The sequence below is a fragment of the Plutella xylostella genome, chromosome 18 (assembly GCF_932276165.1).
Source record: "Plutella xylostella chromosome 18, ilPluXylo3.1, whole genome shotgun sequence".
Lineage (NCBI taxonomy): Eukaryota > Metazoa > Arthropoda > Insecta > Lepidoptera > Plutellidae > Plutella > Plutella xylostella.
In genome coordinates, this window is record NC_063998.1 from 8,770,547 (window position 1) to 8,789,984 (window position 19,438).

At 37.9% G+C, this 19,438-nt stretch overlaps 1 protein-coding gene across 7 annotated transcripts in view; it reads right to left on the reverse strand.

Moving 5' to 3' along the window:
• Positions 1–19,438, reverse strand: part of LOC105396640 (disheveled-associated activator of morphogenesis 1) — a 102,931-nt gene that overhangs the window by 12,363 nt on the left and 71,130 nt on the right. For all 7 annotated transcript variants that reach the window (XM_048627397.1, XM_048627396.1, XM_048627393.1 and 4 more), the window contains one exon: positions 185–352. In XM_048627397.1, coding sequence (XP_048483354.1) covers positions 185–352 — 168 coding nt within the window. The remainder of the gene's footprint in view (positions 1–184; positions 353–19,438) is intronic.

The following is a 19,438-nucleotide window of genomic DNA, read 5'->3' on the forward strand; positions in this document are numbered from 1 at the left end:
TCAGTGCACGAATAATACGAGCTTTTGCCGCTACACGGGTTCGTTATCGACGTAAATAAACGTCCCTATATCGCGATTCGCCATAAATACGATTCTATGATTGGTTGAACGCCAATTAAACGAGTTTAACCACGTCGACAACGAACCCGTAGCCTCTGGTAATCATATAGAAGATGAAACTCACGTCAGCGATCTCATTGAGCGCCTTGATGTAGTCCTCGACCTCGGGCGCCGTGGTGAGCGGCGGAGGCTGCCCGGGCGGCGGGCGGCGGCTGCAGTAGATCTGCCACTTCTTGGCGGCCGGGAGCGCCATCATGGCCGCCCGGTTCACGGCCGTCAGGTCCAGCTCTTCCTGGAGAAGGAGAGAGAGAGAGAGAGTGGTTAGGAAGGGTGATGGAAACGTTTATTTGTGGACTAAACAGTTCGCTTCGCCTTAAAGTTTGTCCCATTGAAATTCCGGGAAGAATAGTCTTAATTCATAAAAAAAGTGTTAATAGGTACCGGGTATAATTTTCGACATTACCATAGTCGATCTTAAGCAATAACCTTTATTTATGTATCTTTGCAGGTAGGCATGGTTATAATGATGATACTGGTGATGTGCCACTTGTAAGAATGTATGCTGCAATATTTTTTCACATTACGTACCTATCTTGCATACTTTACTCACACACAGAAAATCATGGACGCTTAACATATTTTTTTCACATAAGGCCTACCTAATTGCATTCCCCAAAGTGCTAAGACACCGTGACCCAGAATGGAGAGAATGTAAATGAGAGAGATGATCCAACTAAGCCGGGGTCCACTTAACCACCAACTCCCGTAGCGGGTGACGATAAAATTTGCTCAAACTCCATAAACTCGATATTGTGACAGGAGAGTCAAACATGGTCATTGCTAACAGCCTGCGAAACCTGTGCCGACCGGATTTCCTTGATAAGGAAAAGCACAGTTTAAAACAACATGTTTTCCTATAAGTTTAACGAGTAAACTTTAGTTTAAAACTGTGTTAAACGCTGGAAAACGGAACAGAAAAATACATGGCCGATGGCAGTGAAGCACGATACAAAAAAAGAGACAGTGGTGGCATTCAGAGCTTTTTAAATAAATTATTTACATAATAATAATAATGTATTTCAAGTTTCAAGGGTTTCAAGGGGGTGTGAGGGTTTCAAGGGGGTGTGAGGGTTTCAAGGGGGTGTGATGCGCAAGATAAGGTCATTATCAAGAGTGACCTCTCAGCCTCTCCACCCCAACTCTTCACTCACTTTCACGTAGTGAAACCCGTTAAGTCGAGTAACTTGATGGAAGATTGGGTAACCAACCCCAGTGGGAAATCAGGTCGGCGAACTGACGAGTGTAAAGGGGGCTCGGTGGGAGCGGTAGCTTGGTGTCACACTGGGTGAGGGTCCCACTGAGTTGGGTACTGCTGGAGGCAGGACAGTACTCTGGACGGTGAGAGTCTCGGCGTCTATAGCCTTAGTCAGCTAGGCTACTGCCAATCCCTGCTAAGCCCGGTACCTAAGCCCGGGTTAGAAAAACGGGAAGGTTGGCGTCTGGTCGGCGGCCGGCTGTAAAAACCCCTGCCAAATCTGTATGCATGTCACGTCAAATAAATAATGTAAATGTTAGGGCGTCCCCTGCAGGCGACGCGCAGGTGCAGCACCCGGCGCCTGTGAGAAGTGGACTAGGGTTGTCGCACCACCCTGGGCGGGGGCGACGTAAGAAGCGAGTCCAGGTCAGGAGGCTACGAATAGGGAGCTGGAATGTAGGCACGATGACAGGAAGAGGAGCAGAGCTTGCAAACATACTACAGAAGAGGAGAATTAACATCGCGTGCCTACAGGAGACGAAATGGAAAGGAACGAAGGCGAGAGAGTTGTCAGATGGATACAAGTTCTTCTACTGCGGGAAAGACGGGAAGAGAAACGGGGTGGGGATTGTGTTGGATAAGGATTTAAAGAATAATATAATAGAAATTAATAGAGTCAGTGATAGAATAATTTACATAAGGATTTTACTGGGCGACCTGGCGTTGACTATTATGAGCGTATATGCACCCCAAGCTGGATGTGATGAAAGGATAAAGGAAAAGTTCTGGGAAGAATTTGATACCACCTTAATGAATGTACCCTCTGATGATCAGCTGGTTATAGGAGGCGACTTCAATGGGCATGTTGGCAAGAATAACCATGACTACGAACGCGTACATGGAGGTAAAGGATTTGGCAGTAGAAATTTTGAAGGGGAGTGCATATTAGAAATGGCTACAGCATTTGACTTGGCTCTGGTTAACACATACTTTCAAAAGAAAGATGAACACCTTATAACTTATAAAAGTGGTCAACATGCAACACAGATAGACTACATGTTAACCAGAAGAACTGATATTAAAAAAGTCAAGGATTGTAAAGTTATACCCGGGGAGCCTCTAACTAGTCAACATAGATTATTAGTCGTAGAATTAGATATTGATCTCAATAGAATTAATTATAGGCAAAAACATGTACCAAAGACCAAATGGTGGCTACTGCAAAATGAAAATTTTGCAGCAGATTTTAAAGATAGAATAGTAAGAAAAATTAGAGAAGTAGAATTTAATGAAAACATAACTGTGGATGATGATTGGAATGTCATCGCCAATACCATAAGAGAATCGGCAAAGACTGTACTGGGAGAGACAAAAGGAGTCAAGAAGATAGAAAAGGAAACATGGTGGTGGAATGCAGAAGTACAGAGGGCCTTGAAAGACAAAAAGAATGCATTTAAAAATTGGCAAGAAGAACTAACAGATGACCAATTAAGAGCAGAGAAAAGGCAAATATATCAGCTTATGAAGAAGAAGTCTAAAACATCTGTGGCGATTGCAAGGTCCCAAGTACAAGAAGAACTGTATAAACAACTTGAAAAGCCGGAAGGACAGAAAGCGCTATTTAGATTGGCGCGTAATAGGGAAAGAAATGCAAAAGATATGATTCAGATACGATGTATGAAAGATGAGAATGGAAGAGTATTAACAAAAGATGAAGAAATAAAGGTGAGATGGAAGAATTACTTTGAACAATTGCTGAATGTAGAGAATGATAGAGTTGGTTTACCGGAACCGCAGGGCCTTAATTTAGGAATGGTAGATAAGATTAATGAATGGGAAGTCAAGCTTGCATTACGAAAAATGAGTAATGGGAAGGCTGTTGGCCCAGATAACATACCTGTAGAAGTTTGGAAATTATTGGGAGATGATGGTATTTATTGGTTGACCTATCTTTTCAATAAAATCTTCGCAGAGGAGTCAATACCAACTGATTGGAGAGGGAGTTATCTGGTGCCAATTTATAAGGAGAAAGGAGATATTCAAGATTGCGGAAATTACAGGGGAATTAAGTTGATGGCACACACGATGAAATTGTATGAGAAGGTTATCGAAAGTAGGATTAGGAGGGAGTCGACAGTATCGGCAAACCAGTTTGGCTTCATGCCTGGAAGGAGTACAACGGACGCCATATTCGCAGTGAGACAATTGATGGAAAAGTTTCGAGCTGTACAAAGAAACCTGCATATGGTGTTCATTGACCTTGAGAAGGCTTACGATCGAGTCCCGAGAGACCTGTTGTGGCGGTGCTTGCAGAACAAGGGTGTACCCGTAAAGTACATAAGTATTGTTCAGGACATGTACGCAGGTGCCAACACACAGGTCCGCACCGCAGTCGGGGTCACCGACAGGTTCGAGGTCAGAGTAGGCGTGCACCAGGGTTCATCCCTGAGTCCATACCTATTTTTATTGGTAATGGATGCATTAACATCGGCAATTCAGAAGGAGGCGCCCTGGTGCATGCTCTTTGCAGACGACATCGTGCTTGTCGATGAGAGTGGGGATGAATTACAGGTGCAACTGAACCAGTGGCGAGATACCCTAGAGAGTGTGGGATTGAGACTGAGTAGGACCAAAACAGAATATATGTTCTGTCAATTCGGAGGGCCTACTTCAGCTGCGTCGATATCTCTGGGTACTTCGCCACTGGCAGTAGGTGAGGATTTCCGATACCTCGGCTCCCTTCTACAGAGTGATGGAAGTAGGGTAACGTAACGTACCTTGGGACGCTTGTACCTCGGGACATTGATTGTATTTTAAAAACCGGCTAAATAAACACATTAAAATTCTACCCTAGGTATAGTATTTTACTCGCTTGGCAAAACTAGTGAGTCTCGTGATCATACCAGCATCGAGTGTGTGTTGAAGACAATATGAAGTTTTTTGGAGTCAAAAGTAGCTTTTGTATAGTTTTTTGTGTTGCTTTATCTCATTGAGGCATGCTCAAAATAAAGACATGGATGTCACGTATAACTTTTCAGTTATTTAATTTTATGACATGGAAATTATCTGAAAGATTCCTATTAATTAAAAATAAAGATATTTAAATTTTGGTTAAATATTGCTTTTTTGTACCTTGGGACACGGTTAAATTTGTACCTTGGGACACTGTTTCCTATGGCTTTGTACTATGGAAAATGCAAACATCTAAATAACGCCTTATATCTCTGTTCTTATTAGTGCCAGAGTGAAACTAGACAGAAGAGAGATGCAGTAAATCAATAAGAACAGAGATATAAGGCGTTATTTAGAAGTTTGCATTTTCCATAGTACAAAGCTATAGGAAACAGTGTCCCAAGGTACAATCGTGTAACGTACCTTGGGTCAAAACAAGCCTTTTTACTTTTATCTTAATTTAATAAAATCTGGCCACACTAAAGTTTTAGCACAACTACTAGTGATAATAGATTATATATCCTACCGAATAAACAAAATTTCACATTAATATCTTAGTTGTACGCTGCGATAGCTTCATTCAAAGTTGGGGTAGTCGAAAATGTCCCTAGGTACGTTACGTTACCCTATTGACAGGGATGTGACGAGACGAATGAATGCAGGATGGATGAAATGGAAACAACTCACCGGCACGACGTGTGATCGCAAGATGCCAATTAAGATCAAAGGCAAAATATATAAAAGCGTCATAAGGCCGGTGATGTTGTATGGGGCTGAGTGCTGGGCAACCAAAGTATGCGATGAGAAAAGGATGCATGTGACAGAGATGCGAATGTTGAGATGGATGTGTGGTGTTACAAGAAAAGATAGAATACGAAATGAGTATATAAGGGGAAGTATGAAAGTGGCTCCTATAGTGGAGAAGATGAAAAGCCATCGTCTTTCTTGGTTTGGGCATGTCATGAGAAGAGAAGATGATTATGTGACAAAAAAAGTGTTGGAAATGAGACCCGAAGGAAGGCGCAAGAGAGGAAGACCAAGAAAGACGTGGCTTGATTGCGTGAAAGAAAATATGAGAGAGTGTGGAGTGAATGAGGATATGACAGAGGATAGGGTTAAATGGCGTGACATGACCACCAAAGCCGACCCTAAATAAGGATAAGGCAAGGAAGAAGAAGAAGAAGATAATAATAATAATGTATTGGTGTAATGCTTCGTGCGAATGAGTTTGAGTCTCTTAGGAAATAAATTAACATTCCGCTTCCGTCTTCGGGTAAAGTATCACGGTGGGTATCACGATACCCATTTTCTTTCTTTCTATTTCCTATCAATTTGGTTGTCTGGAAGAGATTACTTTTAGTAATAAGGCTGCCGATTGTGCTATTTATTTTCTTTTCTTTTTTGTAACTCTGTTTCTGTTTGTGTGCAATAAAGAGTATTTTATCTTTATCTTTAAAGTATGCATTGCAATCAGGGCTACGCTCGAGGGCAAAACATTGTAATTTAATTATTGTACATACTTAAATTAACAATAAAAATCTAGGATTGTAATATTCCTAACCAATAAATCAATGGAATGCAATAAAGTTATTTCGTTTCTCTTAAAACTGGAACAAAGCCATTTAAATCTAAACAGTAGCATTACAGGTGCAGCTAATCAGTTTTACTTCAGTCTGTGTTGAACAATAATATTTCAAAAGCTCATTCGTTTTGGATTATCTACTGATTTAGCCGAAGGCTCACTTGGTGCAATTACTAAATCGTCTAGATGCCTTCACTCCTTCGTTCGTAATTTATGTTCACTAATAATCGTTTATGTAACTAATTACGTCTGACTTACTTGATTGGCAGATTTAAGTCACACTATACTCATACGAAAGTCGCGTACCTATTATTTAGCTATACGATTAGTTATTATAATTAGCTTATTCAGAATTAATAAAACTTCGTTCTCAGAATAGAACATTTAAGAAGTGTTAAAAAAAACTATTATAGATAATAATTATGTACCTATGTGAAAATAGACAGACGACTTAGAAAGCTTTCTTTAGTGTAACTTCTAATTACCATGACACTGAAATAGTTAAAAACAAACAGAGAGCCGCTTCAAAGACAGTGCAGAGGAATCTTAGGAATGCCCAATACTTACCATTTTCTTTTAACTGTACCTGCCTATTGTTAAAAGGTTTATTTACGTTAGAATACTACATACCTATTAAGTACTATAATGTTTTTTTTTTCAAAAACGAAAAGTTAAGCACCTACATAATAACAACTTATGTTTAAAAGCTCGCTTAGACATTCCAGTCCATTTTAAAAAAGGTATTTAACATCCTTATTAGACTATGTGTAAAGTTTAAATACTATGTTAATTAAGGGACGGCCAGCAAATTAGCTTCGTACTCGAAAATGGTAAACACAGACAAAAACTTAGAATGTATAAATAGGCTTTTAAATTTTTAAACACACTTTATAAGTTAGCATTTAAATCTGAACCCATTCCAGGCCTACCAGTATTTAAGGTAAACCACCTTATACGGGCAGAGCTAGTGGGAATTCGGGGCCAACATTTAAGATGATTGCTGGGAATGCATTTAGACGGGTAAACCACTGGGCCCAGACCTTAACGGCATACAGATGGGTGTTTAGAGAAAATTGACGTATAATTAAGATGTGATGATGACGGCGCCGATTACACTCGGGATACGAGTCCACAACACTGTGGTGTGAGATTGTGTAAGTTCTCAATAAGATTTTTATTAAAGTTGATTATTATGACATGGAAGTAGAAACAAAAGTATATTTTATTCTACATCCATGAATTATGGTCTTTCTGTTTGCAAAGCTATTCACTAGCAATAGCATTCGCAGATTGTTGATCTTAGTGCTTAAATTAATGACATTTAGTAAAGTTAACTCAACTAACCCCATAGTTTTTTCCTCGATTTAGATATTGTATCTTTGGCTACTGGAATAGTTGCGTTTAGACAGGCATTACTAACTCAAAACTAACTTGCATTTGCTAAATGAAAGGAAAATTTACATAAAATATACAGTCATGTCTTTAAACATTAACATTCACTTAATCCTAAAATTTGGAGTATTTTTATCTCTTGTGAAACATCACCCTCCTATTGATAAAAACATAAAAACCTATAAGAAACGATGAAAATGTAAATTATATGTGACAGATAAAGTGCTAGTTCAGTTCATTTAACGGTATCGTGAGAAAGATCATTAAGAACGACATTGAAAGAACAAAGTGAGTAGGAATGATGAATGATACAAGGTCACCGATGATGACTTGTTATCTGAACTTAATACAGTTTTACTACAACACGGTTTAAAGGTTATTGTTTCTGATTGTAAACAATGTCATGATTGTTGATTAAATTAATTGAAACAATTATTAAAGACGACCGAATGGCGTAGTGGTTAGTGACCCTGACTACTGAGCCGAAGGTCCCGGGTTCGATTCCCGGCTGGGGCAGATATTTGTTTAAAGACAGATATTTGTACTCGGGTCTTGGGTGTTGATATTTATATTTAGTATCTATCTATCTATGTATTTGTGTAAATATATCAGCTGTCCGACACCCATAACACAGGTTCTGCCTAGCTTGGGGTCGGATGGCCGTGTGTGAGATGTCCCCACATATATTATTTGCTTTGAAAGGAACAATTAGCGATAACAAAACATAGCCAAGGTGCCGAATTAAATTAAGTATCGTACATAATTCTAAAGTATCGGAAAGATAAAGATCGCATCCAGTGGCGTGCTTTGGGAGAGGCCTACGTCCAGCAGTGGACTGCTCTAGGCTGATGATGATGATGATGATGATGACATACTTAATTCTAGAAGATGCAAGCCACACACAATAAAATATAGTTAAGTAAATAATAGACACTTTAACACGTATATACGAAATATTAAACTAATACCTAGATAATTCTATAACGACCACCTGTCCGTGCAAGCTTTTTGCACAAAGACTGCCCATCAATCTTGTACACCAACGGGCACACTTGACTAGATTGCAAATTGCTTCATAGTGTGGAAATTTATCTGTGAACTTCCCATAGGTAGGTCAATGGCCCGACATACTAAGATCTTTCGATATAGGAATAAATAATCTGTAAATCACAAACCTACTCTTTAACAAACTGCTGTTCATAGTTACGTTAAAACCGAAATTCTTGAAATAGCCTCTTTTTCGTGATTTTGGATTTTGTATCATAACGAAAGACGCACAGTATGTTGGGTAAAATGACCTACCGACGGGATCACACTATCAAAATTCTACACTAGTATATGTATAAAATGTAGAGACTCGTGGAGTCTGGAGGGTCTCAGCGGGATCTAACCAGCAATCATCACGATGTTACGGCTGACATTTGCGGAACTGTAGCAATTTCACACCAGCGGATTTCACGGTGAACTCACGGTCTGGGTTACCGCTCTGTCATTTCTGTGCTATACAGCTGATCCGTTTTTTAAGGCTTTAACATGAATGTTTCTCCTTCAAGTGCCATCTCCAATCATCTTCATCAAAACAATAACATTCTTAACATTAATAGTTATATTTAATTTTAATTTTATAAGTCTACTACTAAGTATCTATTCTTTATAGGAATGTTAGTTTCTGCATCTGGCTCTCTCGTATGGTACTTTTGTGCATATCTCGAAGGTTTAAACTTTAATTGGAGCTTAGTGGGTTCGCACTTCGCACATTCATATTATAATTTTGGTGTGATACTTAAGTGCTTAATTTAATCGGTTACTTTGGATATTTATAACCGTCCGCTCCGTTCTTAACTCATCATTATCATTATTACGAGTTTAACAAAACAAACACCAGGCAAGCATGCAAAGCGAGGAGAAGTGTGGTTCGACTAAAACCGAAAGCTCCGGGTTGCCCACACACTGACCGGCGACAGGTGGCACTTTCTACGATTTACATGTGGACACGCGGCAGACGCCGGCACATTTGACAGAACTTTCAAACTAGTGTTGCTGTTCCATATGTCGATAACGATAGTTCAACATTCGATATCGATAGTCAATTGACAGTATATTATTGGTTAACAGATATTCTGCCCTCTGTCAACCAATGGACAATGGATGTAGAATTGTAGATAGGTACTATTGATAGTATTGATCTGTAGTATCGGAATAGTCAATAACTATATTGCCTTTATACAAACACATAATAATATAGGTAAGTAAAATATAGATACCTAATCAAGATATTATCAATAGTTTATTGGAAGCCGTGACGATAATTATCGATAGCTTAGCTATTTACCAAAATATTGCAATAGAATATATATTTTCGGAGGAAAATCGATTACAAAACTATCGATTTTTTGACAACACTATTTCAAACCTGCGCCTGCGCGGCCGCGACATTAACATCATTCACATTAACCTGACAACGTGGGAAGCTGTTCAAAACGCAACGTAGCGAAATCTGTAAAACACTGCAAAACAGATAAGATTCCGATAAACCTCTCGATCAATCGGCCGGGCGTGGTCTTTATGTTCAATTTCAAAGCGGTCTTATTTCAATTTGTGTTGGCGAAATCATTTCATAAGTACTGTAATCTAAATTTTACAACGCCGTTCAAGTTTTATGTCGGTGATCTATTCAGACTGTCCCTATAAATAAACCAGGTATATGATCAATGCCATATTACAAATACAACAAATCCTATATCCTAAGTGTGTTTACTGCTTCCATAAAGCTATACAAGAGCCGACCTAATGATTACCTTACCTCCACAACTAAGGCTGTTTCTTAGTAAGTTAATCCGTAATAAATTCTGGCCTTTCCTTCAAGGTATAAATGAACACGAGTTAATAGAAAGCCCATATTATAGCCACATCAGCGTAATGAAACTGTCAGTACTGTACTAGCGTGTAATGTACTGAGTAACTGTTGAACTCGACTTTCCAACTACGAGAGGAGAAAATTACCTAAAACAGCTTACTGCAGGTCTGCGGACCTACATAGGTATAGTTTGATCAAATTACAAGGTGAGATATGGTTAGATGCAGACAAAATACCTAACCAGTATAACAGTAAGGACATAGTAAGAAGGATGTCAAAAGTACCAACTACTAACATGGGTACCTACCTATACAAATAAGTTTATTACTTTGAGTTACAACAAAAAAAAATATCAAGGCACACAAGCACTTCTCTAATTAGATCATACATATTATTATTACCTATACAAATGCCGGTCTTGAATAAAATATATATTTACATAATTTTGTTACACAATATGCGAAAGTTGCAAACAATGACACTAATATCAAGTCAACGTGCAACAAAGACATCGACTCAGGAAGCGAGCTGCAAATCTCCTGAGACTTCCGATACTGAGCTGCTCGGTTGAATAATATCTGGCTCGATAAATTATAGATAAACGACCTGCATTTGCAAAGCAATGACAATTTATACAGACTATCTAGACTAGATATACTTAGCCGCTTCCCATTGAAACAGTTGCATATAATTCTATGGAAATCTAATACTATGGACACCATTGGTACCTGTACGCTGTGAAGCGGTATAATAATATATGTAATATAATAAATTCAAGAACATCCGTTATTTCATCACAAAATTAGGCCCGCCCTCCTCACTTGGATTACGCCCGTGAGATAGAGAATAAACCTCCAAAAGGAGTGAAAATCAAAGAAAAAGTATACTTAATAATACATTTATCATGTTTCCAACTCACACTTTGCTTTAACAGATGTAACTAAACATCAACAATACGTAGACGATTTATCGATGCGTGACATAGACCAAACAACGATGATGGTACAAAAATTGCATCCATTCAACAACATGATTGACAACGTAAACACACAACATTCACAATGGGACACGAACCGCACGCCACACTCGCAAACACGAAGAAAGTTGTCAAATACCAGAATACTATCGACAGCACCAGGGCCCGCTACATAACATTATCAACACCACTGTCACTTTCTATGGAGATTATTGCTTTTGATCTGGTTCCTATGTTTCCTTAACCTTTTCAAACGGGTTGTATTCTAATCGTGAATCAATACCGAGGCGCGGCTGTAACTGTATCCATAAAATTATTCACACTATTAGCATTAGCTATAAGATGCCATTGAAATGGTAAGTTAGGTAACTGTTGATGATGTCAAGACTAGACTTTCTAGGATAATCTGCAGGTGTGTTCAGATTCTTGCCTTCTGCGTAATCAATTATGTATTAGTAGTTTTTGTTATTAGATTTATGCATAATTCATAATAAGCCAATTTTCGATGACATTTTATGGTAATGTCTTTTTTACGACAATATCGTGGTCCATAACCTTTGATATATATTCAATAATAGAATCAAAAGGTAAATGGTTGTTTATCTTACATTCTTGGCCTTCAACCCGGCTCGGATCATGATCCGTCGTTGAAGCCGGCATTCCAACAATTTAATATAAACTTTAACACCAAACGATAATGGGATCAACTACTCGATTCACGTTCGCTAGTTTATCAATATATATTATGTCGCTGTTTGAATAAGGCACATGCTACTGAACCTAGAAAAGAAATAAATATTAAACTCGTACATAATGAACTTGTTCCGAAGTCAGGTGTCGACAAATGAATCGAGCGCGTTCGTGACCAGACGAAGGCTGTTACAGAATAATTTCATGTTTACCATTCTGCTAATGAAGTGCAAAATAAACATAGAAATTGAAACTGAGAATGCTTCTAATGACATGAAATAATTAGAGGAAGTTGACCTTACAACTAATTGTCTTTGCTATTGATACAATGTTTTTGAATAATAATTAAACTACATTTTGACGGGACCAATTAGTCAATCAGACAGAGAGGTCGGTTAGGCCAATTTATAATGGGCAAGTTATTATAAATAATTACGAAATTAATACTTAGTCAAAATATGTACTAAAGTTTTCCTTACAACACAATGCTCGTAACGCATAATCATAACGATACGTCAATAAACATCGTAGGTGGCATTAATTACCTACCACTGTAAATGATTGATGATGAAATTAAAACGAAACCGCTAAGCATGAACAAGTAAATAGAAAGAAAATGCAAGCCGCAAATGAAAGCCTAGTAAAGAAAAATCATCCAAAGAATATTTTTTACCACCCGGGGAAAATAAAATGTGATATTCCTGGATGTTACTTGCATTGTAGAATACAGAATTAATATTTAATAAATACACATAGCCTAGTTCAAATTCAAAGCTATCAACACCTCCAAATAATGATTGTACTTAAATTCCTTATTTCTAAAGAATTTATTGGTACATGGCAGTATTCGAAGCCACGGCCTCACGAATGACAGCCGAGACGTTACACCACCACGACTCTCAAGTAATTTAGGCCTGGGTCTCCTATTTACTCCGTAGGTCGCGTCAAGTGTCACCGCCGTAGGCCGCGTCACGATACTCACTACATCAACGCGCCAACGTCGGCATGTGAGGGAGACTGCATCAATACATTTCTATAGTGAGCATCGTGACGCGGCCTACGGCGTGACGCTGGACGCGAGCTACGGCGCGTAATAGGAGACCCGGGCCTTATAAGTATGTATATCTCTTTATCAGTCATGGAATAACTACAAAATCTACAAGTCATCTTCTAACACCTCATCATTACCTCATTATGAATACTAAGCGTACAACATCATCACTGTCTAGCATATCTTTATTGGCACCTTTAGGAAACCGAGTCAGAGAAAGTAGCTATACACAAAAAAAACCTGATCAGTATTGTTGTTGAATCTAACACCTTCAACAATTGAATTACTCAGCAATTTCAGGAATGCCAATTTAGTTACATATACTATAACCCAACGATGGTAATGGACATAAAAAGCTATGATGAAATTAATCAGTGGTTGGCAAAAACTCCATGTCATTGACCCAGGTAGTGTAGTGATGTATCGCGTCAGGGGTGACGGGCTAATGACTATGCGGCGCCAGATTTATTGGCTCATTTTAGTATCTATCTCTACACACTGCCTCAACATTCATCCAGAGAATATACCTAGTCCTTATTCATAAACAACATTTTTGAAACTTTCGGACCAATTGTTTTTTGTTAAATCTAGGACGTACTTCTTCTATTAATTTTCTCTACAAAATTTCCCATATTAATACCTAGATTTATTAATCTAGGTAAATCTTATATCTTTAAACACAAATTCTGTTACATGCAGATCTCCATCTTGCAATCGCTTATCATAATCATCGGCTTTCATCGTGCATAACTGTTGATCGTACTCTAGATGTTCATTATTATCTCCGATAGCCATCACTGCTTAATCATATACAGGCATAGTCTTCATCAGCTTCGCAACTATGTTATTAATGGTGCGCCACATGGTATCTGTCATCTGGGCATCGGAGTGAAAGTAATTACTCTGAATTATGTAAGTAGTAACATAGTAAACATCAATAGTAATCTCGAAGATGAGGATAAAACGATAAAATACTCTTTGTTGCACACAAATGGTTTCACAAACATAGAACAGGAAATAAATAGCACAATCGGCGGCCTTATTACTAGAAGTAATCTCTTCCAGATAACCACATAGATAGGAAAATAAAGTAAAAAAATGGGTATATATCATAATTAATGTCTGCAATTGTCTGATTATCTGAATTGTGCAGTATTTAGATGATTATTATTATATAGGTTGAATACATATAAGACTTTTAAATAGGGCAAGATCGCAGATCAATTATTTAGATATTAAATAACTGTAGAATCTCAATAATTAGAAATCGAAACAGATAAATCTTATGGATGTCAATAAGTAACCGCCCACTATCATCACTCGATAACTACTACTACACGATGTAACTCCATCAAAATTATAATTAAGCGTCTGTCACCAATAAATAACAATTAACGGCGGAAATAATCCCATATTTTTTTACATAAAACAGACAGTTATAAGTATTTAGCAACACAAAGAATGTTAATATTGAAAAAAGAAATTCAATCATTTTTAATAGAAGATAAATGTACAAGAGTATGAAAGAATGATTAACAGGACATTTTTTTTTTTTTTTTTTTTTAAGATTTTATTATCACTCCACAGACTTTATGTCCATGCCTTTTTGAGAGATCAATATATTGTGAGAGTTTGGTTGTTTTTTGTCTTCATCTTTTAACTACTCACTACTCAATGTGGAAGCTTATAATATATATATTTTATCTTTTATATATATATACCTATATATTATTAATAATTTTTTTTTTTTTTTGCACTCCTGGAGGAAAATCTACACAGACACCTGGGAAGGGGACCCAGGTAGTGTCGGCCTTTAACCGACTAAAAACCCCCAGTTGTGCATTTCTTGTTTTTTTTTTTTTTTTTTTTTTTTTTTTCTTTGTTTCACACAGTCACACTTACAATTATAATGGCAACAAACATTTGAAGGGTAGGGCCAGTGTCAGCTGTCTTCAGAGAACTTAACAGACGCCTGTCAGTGGCCACACACTCCTTTTGTCATCGCTGTTGTTTTGCCTGGTGTTAATGTGTGACAGTGTTCTTAAAACTATCTTAATTTTATTGGTTAGTTCTTATACAGATAATATAAATTCATGATACAATCTGATTAACAGGACATTTACATCGCGTAAAGCAAAAAAAAAACTAGTTAAACACGACGATCAAGACGACTCACGAGTAATTCTAGTTGTGTGTACGTAGGAGGTATCGATAAAAGGAGGTTGTATAAAATCAAAAGTGAACCGCAACTTGAATGAAGAAGATGGAGAAACCGGCTTCACCTACATTTTATTTGCGGATAGAAAACTCCATGGATGAAGGTCACAGTATAATCACAACATTACAAGTAACTATATACACATAATACCTAATTATATGTAAGTACACAACATAGACGTAGGTACAAAGTATTCTTTCTGTGAATCTGAAACATACACCATACGGTGTACATAATAATATTTATTGAGATATTTAGTATGTAAGATCATAATGTTACAATTTTAAAGATCCTATAAGTATTTAAGAAAGACATACATTTCCTGAGATTTCGGTAGATATGAATGTGGTCATCAAGTCACCTAAAAAACAAGAAGTTTAGAAGAAGGTACTTAAGTAATGGCCAACGACGATAATTATGTAGGAACAAAGTCTAGTAATAATAGAAAGATTTCAAGAAGGCGGAGAGTAATAAATCAAATTAAATAGAGCATTTCGTATCAGGCTTATTAAGGACCATGCTCTGTGCCAATAAATAGGGTTGCCAGCGAGAGTAAGTCAGTAACGATATAAAACAGATAATGTGAATTGTTTGTGGACTACAAATTTAATACAGTCATTAAATCACAAAAAACCAGCGCTAAATTAGATTTTCTTGTTCAATTGCTAAATAGGATCGATCATTAAACACAGTAGGTACATATTGATTATTTATTTTAACTACACATAATGAGGTAAGTAATCTGTCCAGCTTGAGTCATGAAGCCAGAAGGTACTATGCATTAACTTCATTTACTTATTGACACTTATTTGGATGACTCAATAATAACGGGAGTCACCTTTCCATACAACCATTATAAGCAATATCTAATTCGTTAAATAATAATCCCATAAACAAAGTAAAATACCTAACTAATAATGATGCCGTAAATAAAATAACTTCATTGCAAATTGCAATAGACAAAATTAAAAACATATAAGTACCTACCATAGCAATTTTGTGATAAACATTTATAATTACAATCGGTGGCAACCCTAGCCCTAAATAGGTAGTTATTTAAAGGAGAAAGCGGCGTCCCTCCAGCCCTCAGCAATCGGACGTCTCGGCGGCGCCTCCGATGACGTCCGATAACGTATAAATATAGGGGCCTGAGATAATGCTGCAGGGGGTCACTGTATACGACTAAAAACCAAGTTTCGGAGCGCTGCTGCGCGAGCCACGACTCTATCTCATCGTATTACAGTGCCACAAACTTATCTGTTCCAGTGACATCTCACGTAAATGTCTAATATTTCTTAATTCTATAAGATTTGAAGGGCCATTTGCACAAACATTTAAATCTAGATTTAGTGTCAAATCTCGATTTAAGAAACGTGAATCCATATAAAATTTTACACTAAATCGAGATTTAATATGTTGGTGCAAGTGGCCCTAAGTTTGCCAGTAGTGGTAAGTAATTCGCTCTTGTGGTTTTAATAAACCCATCTAATCTATATCAATATATAATTCATTAGTAAATAATGAGATATGGATCAATTTAGTTCGCTCACACCGGAACAGATAAGTTTGTTCGACGCTCACGCGATAGCTCTCGTTCTTTTGTTTTTCATCAGTATAGAGTAACCCTCTTGGCATCCTCGTAAATATACACTTGATAAAAGTATTCGGCGAATGTGCGAAGATTGTTGATGTAGGTTGTGCGAAAGATGGGGACGTAAGTGGCTGAATTGACGTTGTTGATTCTGCTAAGTGTAAATATTTGTATACAGAATGCTGCCTTTAGTTAGTTTATTTGTATAATATTATATTTACGTACAAAATAATCACATCGGGAATATACTAAATTATAATCAAAGACTTGGGACTAACATAACACTCTGGCGAAAAGTGGGTGCAGCAATGCACCTCTGCCTACCCCGCAAGGGAGTACATTAGTAGAAGGCGTGAGTGTGTGTGTGTGTGTGTGAATAATAAAATAATTAACACAGAGCATTCTTTCCTCAAGTACCTAGGTAAATTGGAAAACTACGACATCAGCGGTTTGTTAAGCTCACGTAAACTGAACTTAATTAAAATGCTCTTAAATCAGACAATTTATTTATACGTATCCATGAACTAGATACACTGCAATGTGTAGTTATTCTGTGGAGACATCTAAGGCCTGGGTCTCCTATTTACGCCGTAGGTCGCGTCCAGCGTCACGCCGTAGGCCGCGTCACGATGCTCACTATAGAAATGTACTGATGCGGTCTCCCTCACACGCCGACGTTGGCGCGTAGACGTAGTGAGCATCGTGACGCGGCCTACGGCGAGACGCTGGACGCGACCTACGGCGCGTAATAGGAGACCCGGGCCTAAGTAATGCAGCTACCTTACAGAACAGTAGCAATCCTTAAATTGCCATGTGGCAATCCATCTCAACCGAGTCAAATTGTGCCTTTTACGAAACTGGGCATAAAAATTACAATGCACCAAGTTTAATTAAAGAAGTCTGGTATTTTCATAGCCGGCGTTTTGTGTTATGGGAATTCCGATTTGCTTTGTGTCTGGCTGTTAATTGTTTTATTAAAAGGTTTAATTCATTAATTGTTACTTGCATCTTCAATGTCAAAGTACGACCATGAACCGACATTACTTATTACGATTTTGTTAATATTTTTTTTGCCAATAAAATAGTGATAATGACATTATTAAAGGAACCAAGCTAGGCATTATACAGTTTACAACGTAGCTAGCACTATCATACGAAACGTAGCTTCATTAGTTAACTTTTGAAATTGTTAAGTTAATAAGTCCTAGAACACATGGCTAGGTCATAGGTATCATATGTAGATACGAAATTGTGATTGATGACACAAAATTTCCCGTGCACAAAGGAAATTGTGTCACCTGGCCGAGCCCGGGCTAACGAAGCGGGTCGAATGCATCCTCACACGAATATTCTCTGTCGGAAAATTAAAATTTTATCAGTTTTTACAAATCAGTGTAAAAGCTTAAGACTAAAAATACACACTGAAAGTATATGGGTCAGTCTCTAAAGCTGTTTTTCAATTTTATGATAGTACTGAACAATTCCGTCACGAATTTCTAATAGTCATAGAACAAAAGTTGTGCAGATTAACGTATTGATTCACCATATTTCGGCTCACTATTTAACTTTTGCACCTCCCTGGTCCAGCGCACCCACAACATTGAAGCACCACGGTGATGTACACCCTTAAGGTAAGCGTCCACCTTTCGGACAACGCCTTCAGTATTCTTTGAATACAAATTCACACAACTTGTGTCCACTTCATCGACATTGCGATCAGTGGCGGCTGCACCTCAAGTGCGCCCGTGCAACGCACTACCATTTAAAAACCTTCTAAATATGTACCTTCCTTCTTCCTATACCATACTAGGTACGTGTAAAAAAAAACTTCACAAAAATACCAATATAACAACCGTAATACCTACCCTAAACAGAAATTACATAAATCTGATTATCGTTACGAGTTAAATTAAATCGAGCTGGCCTATTTTGATTTCTACTGCGAAAGCATTAGATCTTATTTTCGCTTGAACAAAAACGGCCTCGTGCGCTCGGATTGTCGCACGGCGCGAGCTCCTACATGTAGTATGAAACAGGATGGAAATCGCCCGGCGCGTGAGACGGAAGATGCAGTACAAACTGTATGCAGTTCTAGGATAAATTCGTGCGCCGCACGCGACCGGAAATTGCCGAAATAATACGAATGACGCCACGGGACTTGACGGGACTCGGGATCGGGAGGCGCGGGCGGCGGCCTGGCGGTGACCTACGAACGATGCACTTATGTCATTGTCAGTTTCACCTTTCGCGCGCGAATACGTAATTAATTTGCTAATTACTTATTAACTAAGAAAGTAGTAAAGATTTCGTGAGTGTGTATGTGTGTGTGTGAGTGAAAATGAGTGCAAAATACAATATTGACTTCATAAAAAGCAATAGGACATTGCAAAATAGACTGGACATTAAATCTGATGGGCCGCCTCGGCCTTTAGTGCAAAACAAAAAATGAAACTTATAAGTACCTACTACCTACCCGAATTTTCAAAAGTGAAATGTTCAATAAAAATAAATGGTTATGTGGATGTGAGAGACTAAATGCTTTATTTTGCTTTCCGTGTGTTGTTTTCGTTTCGGCGGTGAAGCTATTTCGCGTCAATAAATAAGGTAAAATATACTTATATTTTTTTACTTCTAATTGTAATAGTTGATCTATTTTTCTCCAAAAAATTACTAAGCCCATAAAGTGCACCACCGGGTATCTGAGGCACCAGCCGCCACTGATTGCGATACCAATTAAGGACGCTTAACTTAAAGCAGAAGAAAATTTTGTTTCTCATATATTATGTATGGTCGGTGGAGCAGAAGAGTCGAGTG